General features: G+C 32.9%; 2 protein-coding genes across 2 annotated transcripts; both read right to left on the bottom strand.

Annotated features, from left to right (window-relative positions):
* Positions 1–237: 237 nt before the first annotated feature.
* Positions 238–3,702, bottom strand: LOC144473183 (uncharacterized). Its single transcript, XM_078186828.1, has 5 exons — positions 3,570–3,702; positions 3,208–3,481; positions 2,971–3,125; positions 1,154–2,892; positions 238–1,082 (listed from the first exon to the last, which is right to left on the bottom strand). The coding sequence occupies exons 2-5, from the start codon at positions 3,372–3,374 to the stop codon at positions 1,002–1,004; spliced, it is 2,142 nt and encodes a 713-aa protein (XP_078042954.1). The 5' UTR covers positions 3,375–3,481; positions 3,570–3,702; the 3' UTR covers positions 238–1,001.
* Positions 3,703–5,648: 1,946 nt separating this feature from the next.
* LOC144473067 (serine/threonine-protein kinase VRK1) lies at positions 5,649–10,685 on the bottom strand. Its single transcript, XM_078186628.1, has 10 exons — positions 10,129–10,685; positions 9,478–9,648; positions 9,162–9,287; positions 8,870–9,066; positions 8,540–8,783; positions 8,261–8,464; positions 7,957–8,180; positions 7,618–7,874; positions 7,400–7,530; positions 5,649–7,311 (listed from the first exon to the last, which is right to left on the bottom strand). Exons 2-10 carry the CDS (start codon positions 9,641–9,643, stop codon positions 7,244–7,246), a joined length of 1,617 nt encoding a protein of 538 aa, XP_078042754.1. The 5' UTR covers positions 9,644–9,648; positions 10,129–10,685; the 3' UTR covers positions 5,649–7,243.
* Positions 10,686–11,308: the final 623 nt, after the last annotated feature.

The raw sequence follows: 11,308 nt of genomic DNA, 5'->3' as shown, positions 1-11,308 counted from the left end.
CGGCAATATTTGAAACGTATTATAGTAAAGAATTATATTTGTTCCTTTAAAAGAATTTGTATCTATTTTATGTAGTATTAAAGTATTTCAAAATGTTATAAAATTTTATGGTTTATCATTTTTACACGATGTTTAATTAAACATCAATGCGAATTTTGTCGAGGTATCATTTATTTTGAAATGAGCAATACGTGGGAAAAATAAAATAAACAAATCGTATAATTTGTGCAAAAATATCGTAAGTCTTATATTAAAGTATTTTTCTTTAACATCGTGTACAAAGTTAAATGCCAATACATTACATAATATCAAAACTTTTTATAATGTAAAACACAATGAATACTGATAGTCGATATATTATATACATATATGTATAAGGTTTGAGATCATTTTCTTCTCTTACGCATAATTTCTTAAGAAAATGTGTTATAAATATATAAATTTGATTAGCGTTTTGTAACATTTTACGAATTAAAGAAATAATTTACGGTAATTTTTATACCTTTTAATACGCAAAGAACGTAAGAAGTCAGACTAGGTAAAAAATGCAATTAAAATGTGATAAAAATACATAAAATAATAACTCGAAGTTATTTTAAAATAATTGCTCTTTAGAAGATACACGACTTACGTAGTAATAATGGTTTTCATAAAATGAGACATTGTTAAGTACTCTGCTGCTTTATGAGCTTGAAAATATTTAATTCTAGCTGCATTATCACTGCTTCATAATTTTTCTAAATAGAAAATTATCTTTCACAAAGAAAAATGTACTCTTCTCAGCCTTATTCTAAATTTTGTGGACGGATAGCATTATACTAGCAATACTTGTATCGCAGTTAATTTTTAAAATAAATATAAAAATATAAAATGTTGTACAAAAAAAATATGGTAACTGCATAAAGTAAACGAACGTAATGTTTAAGAGTACTTTAAGTATATGACTATGTACAACGCTTAATAAATATTACGTAAACGTTATAAAAAATATGAGCTTCTGCTCATTGTTGAAGTTGGTATACTTCTAATTCTGGAATATACGGTTCTGTAATCGAAGTAATTGGACAAATACTTAAGGTGTCCTGAAATACAAAACACGTGTTAAGGGAAAATATGTTATGCTTAATATATAAAAATCAAAATTAGTATTTACCAATCTTGTAAGCTCTGAAAATGTTGGTCTTTCTCGACTGTCTGTGTGCCAGCAAGATAACATTACTTCGTAAAGTGGATCAGGAGTATCCATTAATTGAGGTAATCTAGATCCTTGTTCGATTGCTTCTTCTACTTCGCTGTCAAGTGTAAAGTTAGAATACGGTGTGCCACCCATGCTGAGCATTTCCCACAAAAGCACACCAAAAGCCCAAACAACACCTGGGATGTGTTTCTTTTTGTTACCAAGACTTTCAAGTGCTGTCCATCGAGTATACTTAATTTCTTCCAATGCATATTTCGAAATGCCATGACCCATTACTTTGGGTGTCCAATCATTGTAAATACCTATGCTTCGCGCACATAGGTGGTCATGTACAATTTTACAATTTTCAAGATGTTGCAAAGCTGATGCTATCATGGATCCCATAGGCAGTATCTGATTAACTGGAAATATATTTCCAGATCTTGCAGCTATCAATCGATTCTTCAAAGTCTGAACCGGTAATTCAAGTACAACATACAATGTGTCTTGTGTTTCACAAGTTCCTACAAGATCTGCAAGGTATTTCATTGGAGAAGCTCTAATACAGATATCCAATTCTCTTAACATTCTTCTTTTATCAGATGATTTCAATAATTTGTCTGCTATATTATGAATAGCAACTGTAGAAATTGTACCATCTTTCTCGACTGTACCTGTATGGATAGTACCAAACCGTCCTCTACGTATAACATTATTATTAATTGTCAATACACTTTGTGGTATAGCCCATACTTTATTTTTTAATTCTTGATAATGGTTAACTCTTTCAGGTACGTCGTCTGGAATGTATGCTCTATTCTCCACTTCGTACAGTGGTCCTTGCAATGTAAGTTCTTGTTGCTCTGGAAGTTTTGTCATTCGAAATTTTTCATGGCGTTTTCGTAAAGCGAAATACAACACTACTGAAGCTATTAAGAGTGCTCCTAGAACACCAATTGCAACAGAAAGAACGATCGTTATGGCATCTGTTTCATTATTTGCGTTCACGCTGTAATTTTTCATATTAGTGAGCAAGTCGGAATAAGCAAATTGTACTTCCCTTTGAAATCTAGAAACTACCGCTAAGCCTAATTGTGGAACAATTTGAGTATTCAAAGGTGCATTAAAATAGCCCCCAATCATTTTACCGTCTCCGACTGTAAATTGTTTGTATTCATAAAAGTCGGAGGACATAAATTCTGCTGTGATATAATATCCTAGCCCTCGTTCCATCGATTTTCCATAATTATGGTATGTAATGTTTGGTCCTGACGGAGGTATTACACCAGGCTGAACAACAAATACTTGATACGCGCTAATAGGCCCATAATCGCTACTCCCTTCTGAGAGTAAAATAGTCATTGTAGTACTTGTTTGTTTGATCAGTTTTGGAATAGCAGGTTTATTAGGTGGAGCTATTAGTGTCCACCCTGAAATATAGGCAGGTTCGCTACTTCCTTGAGTATTTTTAGCAACGATAGATATATTATACTTGGTTCCAGGCTGTAAACCTTGCAAAATAGTGGTATTCGAAGCTTCACCTTGCACTTGACTTTCTATCGGTGGTAACAAATCGGAAGCATGCGTTTGAATAACCGATGCTTTTAGTGTATAAAATGTAATATTTCCATTAAATATATCTGGTGGTTCCCATGTAATTTTCAAGTTGGTAGGTTCACTACGAACTATCTGAATACTTCTTGGTGGGCTAGGACCTTAAACAATGTTATCTGTATATTAAAATCAGGAATATAAGATATTAATCGCTCTTTTATAATACTTGATAAAGTTACCTTTCTGTCCTGTGGAGTATATACTCATTGCTTCTTCACTACCGCAATAATTATTTGGATCCGCTGAACAAGGAAGGGCACAAGATGTAGATATGCCTTTTCTTCCATAGTTACTGCCGCAATAACATTGTTGATCATTCATTAATCCAGCATACCTGATAAAGTTCATACAAAAGATATTTGAGTTATTATTTTACTTGTCATCGACATATAAAAATATATTACTCCAGCACTTACATATAGTAACGTAATCGACATTGTTTGATGCATTCCGCTGGTATGCTAGCATGAGTTAATATTAGGGTTGGTAAATCGGGATCCGACGCGGAACTATGAAAACAACCCTCGTATTTTTGACTAAATACATGCGCACAAAAGTAAAAAAGTAACGGCAAAAGTATCATTGTAAATTGTATAAGAATATAATACAATCTTTACGATATCTTTCTCATCGACAACACTAAGCACCAAGTATGAAACGAAACATTCTTTACGAATGCGTTATCCACATCTGAATCAATAAACGAATTGTGTCACTACTACTACACCGTGGATAAAAGTACGAGATTCATTGTACATTGTATTTTATTGTTTCTCACAATTTGACGATACGATTGCCTTGTAACACATTTCGCCATGTCTGTTTAAAATTTGAAATATTCGCTAAACACATGCAGTCAACCAGAAAAATATTGTACTCTGTAACAATTAAACTTCACGGGCGTGGTTGCATTATTCAAGATCTGGGTAGGGCACTCTTAAGTCTAGAGGAAAAAAGGCGCCTAGATGCATATTTATCGCGCACGCCGCTAGGAGCATTGAAATTATTATTTGCAACAGTGACGTTAGTGTCTTTGGTAAAGCGTAGGGTCTATGGCGTACATAGAATGCGCATGCGCACTCGATGGCGGGGTTATGATTTGCCATTCGAGATTTAGACCTTAAACTATAAACGATGCTTGCTATGCTTTAATGACATCGGATTTTTATATTTTTGTACGAAAGATAATGGGAGTTTGTGACTTCCGCTAGAATTTACACATAAGCTGATTGTAATTCTTTTTTAATTCAACTTCCTTCAATTTCGTTTCCACTAGTTAAAAAAGAGAAAGAATCTATAAGAGCTAGATGGTGGCTCGTCTTCTTCTGACCAGCTTTTAGTCATGATGAAATAAAATGTTAAATTCTGAAAAAACTAACGGCTTTTTACAGATGGGATTTTTTTTAACAGATGGGGTCCAAGGTACTACATGTTTTTGTATTTATTGGATATACAATTATAGTTGAGTACTTTTGGATTTGTATCAGCTTTCAACTCGGGACACGCATACACATACAACCGCCTCGGGTAGTACGTGAACGCCGTTTCAAATAGAATAACTTTTTAAAATTAGTTCAAAAGACTCGAACATGTTTGAGATTCCAATCAACTGCAATTTAAAAAAACTGTTGTATACTCATTTCATAGAAAACTAATTATTCTGTTTCGGCGTTAACATACTTCTCGACATTGATACATGTTAAACCGATTATCGAATTGACTGAGGCGAATGTGAAATGTGACAGATGAGATTCGAATCTGCTGGCACATGCCAGATATCTTCTAACTATTCTTTCTTTATCTCTGAGTGGAATTCGTAGAATTCCACCTCCTCGGATAAACATTCGTAGTCGGCCCCAAACTCGGATACTTAAGCGGGCATTACTGTATATGAATACGGTCTAATATAGGGCTCTCAGATGCCTAACCGCTTTACGACTTTCTTTCACGAAAGTAGGAGTGAATTAACCATCACGGATATGTTTGAATGATGCCAACCCTATTTTTGAGGACTCTTCTCCGCCATTTGGAGCAGATTTCGAGCATAATTCGCGACACCATCGAATACATTAGACACCAATGGACAGACTGACCTTGAGCGAAAATTCGGAAAACGATTAGGTGCCTGAGAACCCTGTATAAGAGTAAGATTCAAGACGAGACACTCCATCGAGATCAGGTCTTCCACGCAAAAGGCAGTTCTTGAATCGAGTAAGAGTGAGGGAGCGAGATCGGAAACTTTACCACTTCCCAATCTTGCTCCACACTTTCACTCATTTCAAGATCTGTCTCTCGCTTACTCGCTCTTTTCGAGTCATGATTTCGAGTACCTCGAGATTGACTGAGACCGCGATCTGCGATTACGCTCGGACACTCCGCGCGTCCCCCCTCCCGAAGCACAACTAGGCTTGATCTCGATCCACTGACCATTCGCGGCACTCGTGGGGCGAGCGAGCCGCAGGTGCGGTCGATCGTCGTTAATTGTATATTATAATGTGTAACGTACAAGTATCTAATATATATGGTTTTAAGAATAAATATATTAGAACGACTATTACGTATGGAATCCGTTCGTCTCCCATCATTGTCTTAATTAAAACTCCTTTAACATTTAGAACTGTTATAATTTTTTTTTTTTAAATCTTTATACATTTAACAAGTAAAATTCTCGTTATGCAGTGCTGTTAATTAATTTTTATGCATTTTTATTTACTTAATAAAACGATACATTTAAATGTTAGTAGAATATTAACATTTCTAATAGTTATTACTGCAATAGTATGCTCGCATGAAGGAATATTACAAAGATAATTCTATTAACGAAGTTCGACGAGAAACGTAATATTATGGAAGAAAATACAAATGCATGTGTATTTATTGAATTACTATACATTTTTAAGTCTTTAACAACACTGCTTTTGTGGCACAGGTACATGTAACTTAAGAAGATACAAATACATTATTATAAACTTACATCAAAAAAATCACTTTCATCTATACAATGTACGTTGTTAAGTAAATATATACATGGATTGGTAGAGCTTGGGTAGACGTATGGGCTCGAAAACGATATAAACTATAATTAAATTATACAGAAACATGATGAGATATAAAAACGTTTGGTTCGGCAGATTGATTTTTTTTTAAAAATGTGCACTTCAATTATTTCGTTGGATTTCGTGTAAAACCTAAAAATGAATTGAAATTTCGATTCATTCAATTATTCTACACACTCATTCTTTTTGATACTAATTCGCGAATACAATGAAAAAAACGCAAGCTATTGGATGTACATACGCTTATGCATACAAGCAATTAATAGTTCAATACTGGTCTGTTGAGAGTGTCGTACAGCAGCTTACGAACGCAAATGATTATTACACACATTTTACTACATGTCATTAGTAGACTGCGGATCTTTATGCGAAATAAAAATTGTCCGCATCAATTGCAAGGCATAGGGGACAAGCACGAATCATTTTCTTTTCTTTCACCATTTTAACAAGTTTAACTTAGAGTACATCAATATTCTTGATTCCTTTTAGTATCTCCAATGCCTACTCACTTTTTTTCGTAAATGCATAAAATCCACAGTCTAGTTATTATATTGTGTCGAAATATACCACCTCTTTATATTGCCGGCAATATTCGTCAGTTCTACAATCGTACCACGATATCATATTAATATCATTAAAATCATTTACATAATTTTTGCTAATATATCGAATGTTGTATTTTCCTCTTGGAAAAAATCAAGAATTATCACTCGAATGATTAATATTAAATTATTACGTTAATAATGTACAAGTATAACGGAGTTTTAAAAATATAAACGTCTAAGCTACAATCACGTCAACGAAGCAAAACGAATGTTTAAAACCTCTTTAGAATCTTATTTACATTATTTCGATAGTAGAAAATCAAATCTGCTGTAACTTCTATAAAGTATGATTTTTTGTAAATATTTTTCAAAATTAATAAATGGTTTAAAAGTTTGGTGAAATGTATATTTAGCTTAATATTCAGATCATATATCCACCATGAGAAGTAATTACGAAATACTTACATATTCAATATTCGCAGAAGTAGCGATTGCTACTTTTGCTACTTTTCATGAACGTTATCTCAGTACTATTGAAACTATATTTCTAAGAGGAAGCAGTGTAAATTCTGTAATTAATACCTCAACTGTTCATAATTATTTGTTCGCTGTATAATTAGTTTTACAAAATCTTATAATTATAAAGCAGTCTTACAAAACTGGGTGCATTATACACCTGAGACATTGCTAGAAATTTGTCCTTGCAGGAACATCAAGAGTATATTATTATAAAATCTAAATAAACAAATTGAGAATAATACTTAATTGTACACCTTTTAATTAGATAACTCGCTGGTGGTTCCTTTGTCCAAAGAACGAAAACTACGATAGCGATAGAAATCCAATTCTGTTTATGACGATGGACCTCTTTTCCTTTTGTTACTGTCTAGTTTTTTGTAGGATTTCTTATTCTCAAGCCCTGTAAATAATGATAATCCGATTAAAATTTATAATCATGAATGATTATTATTATAAAATTCAATGTTTAACAAACGTGTTTCTCGTACGTTTTACTTTCGCTCGAGATCGCGTTAAACGAGGTGATGATTTACTTAAAAGCGGAGATGACGATAAAGTCTTCTTTCTCAGTTGAATTATTTGCTCCATAGCAGGAGTCAACCATTTTGCTTTAACGTCGCTGCAAGTACAAAAAAGTAGATTTATTATAAAAACCTGAATAATTTATTAAAATATTATAATTTTATACAAGTTATATCATACTTACTCTGTAGATTTTAACATTGATCTACATCGAAATGTGCCAGATTGTTTCTCTTTCATTCTCTGTATCACGTTTAGCATAGCGTATGTGGGTAATGATGGTGGTGGCGGAGACGGTGGTGGTGTAAGCGGTGAAGGAGGTGGAGGCTGTATAGTCAGTTTTGCTAATTTATCAGGATGTAATGCTAATACTGCCTCCCAACTAAATTCTTTCCTTTCTACGGGATTTAGTTTAGGTTGCGTATTTCGTGTGATACGAATCTACAAATAATAATATTGATTGTCATTTCTTAAACTAGTATAACAACTATACAAGTTATTGAAAGTTAAATGTATTATTTACCTCGCCATTAACTGGTCTACAAGGTTTCCTTTCTCTCAAATACGGTCGTTTGAAGGATATTGGAAACGGAATATTTTCATTAGATTCTTTTACACGATATAAGCATGTAGGAACATCATTCTTCTGATTGGAACCAGATTGAAACAGACTACGAAGATAGGAATAATTAGGTTTTGTTTCAAATCCTAATTCAGTAATATACTTCATGTATTCCACAATAGCAGCTGAAAAGATATTAAACGTTGGTTACTAAATTTAAAGAAAGATAATTTCTTCAATGTTTCATGAAAAACTGTGAACTTACGAGGTGGTGGTTTTTTCTTAGAAGGAAAACATTTAGCCATAAATAATGGTAAATTTGAAAGTAAGACTTCTTTCTGCGCATGAACATCGTCTGGGTCCAACATTGATGGTACACTGTCATTTTCTTTCTCCCAAGGTAATCTACCACACAGCCATTGTAATATATTATATCCTAACGTTTCTAGATCGCCTCTTCTTGAATGTGCTGAAATAATATACATTTGATATGAAGTAATATGGTACACCGCAAGAAACTTTAAAGAGTATTTTTAAGACCTACTTCCATGATGCGCATCTCTTGATGTAAATTCTAACGTTCCTTCGTGTGCCCTCCTTTCATCATGAACAAATGGCTTATGAATACATGATCCTGTACGAAAACGGTAGGCTAACCCGTAATCAACTAAATATGCCCGCGACAATTTTGAATTTTCACCTTCTTTGCACAGAGATAATAAAATATTTGACCCCTTAATATCTGCATGGGCATATCCACGACTATGGATATATTCAAGTGCATCTAGCTGCAAGAGTTAAAAAGGAATATGAATCAAATTAAATTGTAATATTTTATTCATTGAATAAACTCAGTTCGTAAATAATTGTGTACCATCTGAAGAGTAAGCCTATTAACATGTTTCAGTGGTAATTTTCGTCCATTTGATAAAAACAATTTTCCAATATCTACACCATATCTTGGTATTACTAGAAATCTGTATTTTTGACCTTTATATAAATGAGAGCCTGATCCTTCATATGACGGAACACCTATTTGCCTTTTTCCTTGCGATTTACACCAATTTTCAACTGTAACATAGAATAAGAAGGTATTAACAGAACACAGGTAACATATATTGCACACAGCCGTTGCAAATTCGATCACACATAGAACAATTACTTACTCATCTCTTTTCGAGCTGCTCTTATATAAAAGTTCATTTCAACAAACAATGGACCATTAGTGTGTGGTTCAATCTTTATCACATATTTCGCATCATTCGTTACTGGGGCATCAATGTCCTTTGATGCTACAACATAAAAAACATGCAAATTCGGTGTTGCTAATAACTAATATAAATTATAGATAAAACATCTCTAAAAGAAGATATTTATACACGACATGTACTAACATTTAAAAAATAAAATTCAAGAAAAATGTATGTAATGTAACAAGCATTAAAGAAATGTCTTTTCTATGTAATTATAACAAGATACTACCTAAGTATATATCACCAAATCCACCGTATCCTATCGCTTGGCCTAATTTCCATTTGTTTTGGGTAATATCTATCAATATTTCGCCTTCTGGTAATTGCTCAGGTAACTTGCAACCTGAAGCTGCTACTCTTCTCGCTGGATTTTCTTCAATTCGTTTTGGAGCCATTGTCACTATATTAAACATGTACATGAAATGTAATATTTGAGGATCTCATATATATACGTATATGTATGACAAAGTTCATTACTGTGTACTTAGAACAAAATAATGCCTAAAAAATGATTTAAGGTTTCAGTAATTATTGTTTTATATAATCTTAATATTGTATCTCATAGATTTTTTGTATTATCTGCTATATTACATATGCATATTATATAAATATATATAAATAAATATATTGTTCCTTTGTAATAGGCCAATGAAAGAGCATTCAAATAAGACAATGGAAGCGTAGAGGACATTAGAAAGTATAAAAACATTATGAAAAAAGTATACTTATACATTTTGTACGTGCAAAGTCATAGTTTGTTTGTTCATATGGAATTGTAATGAGATTAATACAGAATTATATGGAATTCAACGTGTGAGCTACAAAGTAAAAAACAATAACGAAAAACATAAAAACTTACAAAGTATAATACAATACTTACATGATGTAATTTCAATAAATATTTATTGCCCTACTAAAATGGATATTCAAATTCATTTCACGCTTTATTATTTAACGCATTGTACACATTCACTGCTCTCATAACAACGACCGGTATAATACAATGGTAAGTAAACGTATTATTTTAATTTTTTAAAAATGGGGTTATCTAATAGATATAAATTATGCGGACATTATTGCAGAAACTGTTCACATCATTTTTATATTTTCACAGTAATTTACGTACAGTTCACAATAATGCTTTTCAATACAGTTTTGTTTTTCTTCCGTTCAAACTATACTAAAAAAATCTAATTTTCTGGATTCCATATCCCACTGTCAACCAAAATAGTGAACTAGTAATAAAAACCGTAAAATATTGTCTTATTCTAGATCTTATATCTTAAAAACGGTTTAGAAGACACTGTATGTAGTACAACTGATTGTTTTCCACAATAGTAAACAATATTACTTTGTTGTATTTTGAAATTCTATCAATCCCCCATGAAATTCACTTCATTCAACTTAAGAATGCATCACACTGCCATTTCACGAGCTGATGGGTTTAACGGAATACCGAAGTACTAGAGGGCGTTCTACAATTTCAAATGTGTGGAGATGTACGTGTACATTATGTATGCTTGTATGCATATTTTAATAAAACCTGAAATACATGATTGGACGTATAGATATATTTTTACAATGTATAGGTCGGTGAAATGAATTAAATATATCGAATTCAATTTCTTAATATTACAATCGTGCGGTAAGTGACATCTTCGAATTTTAGTACTACATAGTTACAACTTTTACGCCATTCCGGGCTGCAGCTTGCTAAGTAATTGAAAATGCAGACAGAAATTGCATTGCTCTGATTGGCTAACGATTCAATGCTATAACAGGATTCACCGCGTATTGGATAAGCAGTGAAATGGTGAGGATACAAATGTTTGGTTAGAGAGGAAGAAAAACATGCGGGAATTTGAACTATATATAGTAAAAAGATCTATTCATGTACGCTTTTCTCACTCCCTAAGCTGAACGCACATTCCCATCATTTTTCTGCGCATCCAATCCGCTCTTGCTTACTCGCTATTTTGTCTTTGACTTGGAGGGCAGCACTGTCCCGCTAGAAAATTGTCAATTAATCGGAATAAAGAAAATTTCTATTCAATCCTCGC

This window comes from Augochlora pura, chromosome 7 (assembly GCF_028453695.1).
Source record: "Augochlora pura isolate Apur16 chromosome 7, APUR_v2.2.1, whole genome shotgun sequence".
In the NCBI taxonomy this organism is placed as follows: domain Eukaryota; kingdom Metazoa; phylum Arthropoda; class Insecta; order Hymenoptera; family Halictidae; genus Augochlora; species Augochlora pura.
This window is presented reverse-complemented; position numbering and strand designations above follow the sequence as displayed.

What these genes read in the sequence shown, in the direction of transcription:
- LOC144473183 (XM_078186828.1), bottom strand. Translation starts at nt 3,374, where the DNA reads ATGATACTTTTGCCGTTACTTTTTTACTTTTGTGCGCATGTATTTAGT. An exon ending in TGTCGATTACGTTACTATAT is followed by an intron (nt 3,126 to 3,207) that starts GTAAGTGCTGGA and finishes GAACTTTATCAG; the next exon opens with GTATGCTGGATTAATGAATG. An exon ending in TTTCAGAGCTTACAAGATTG is followed by an intron (nt 1,083 to 1,153) that starts GTAAATACTAAT and finishes TTTGTATTTCAG; the next exon opens with GACACCTTAAGTATTTGTCC.
- LOC144473067 (XM_078186628.1), bottom strand. Translation starts at nt 9,643, where the DNA reads ATGGCTCCAAAACGAATTGAAGAAAATCCAGCGAGAAGAGTAGCAGCT. An exon ending in AAGAGATGCGCATCATGGAA is followed by an intron (nt 8,465 to 8,539) that starts GTAGGTCTTAAA and finishes ATATTATTTCAG; the next exon opens with CACATTCAAGAAGAGGCGAT. An exon ending in ATCTCGAGCGAAAGTAAAAC is followed by an intron (nt 7,312 to 7,399) that starts GTACGAGAAACA and finishes CATTATTTACAG; the next exon opens with GGCTTGAGAATAAGAAATCC.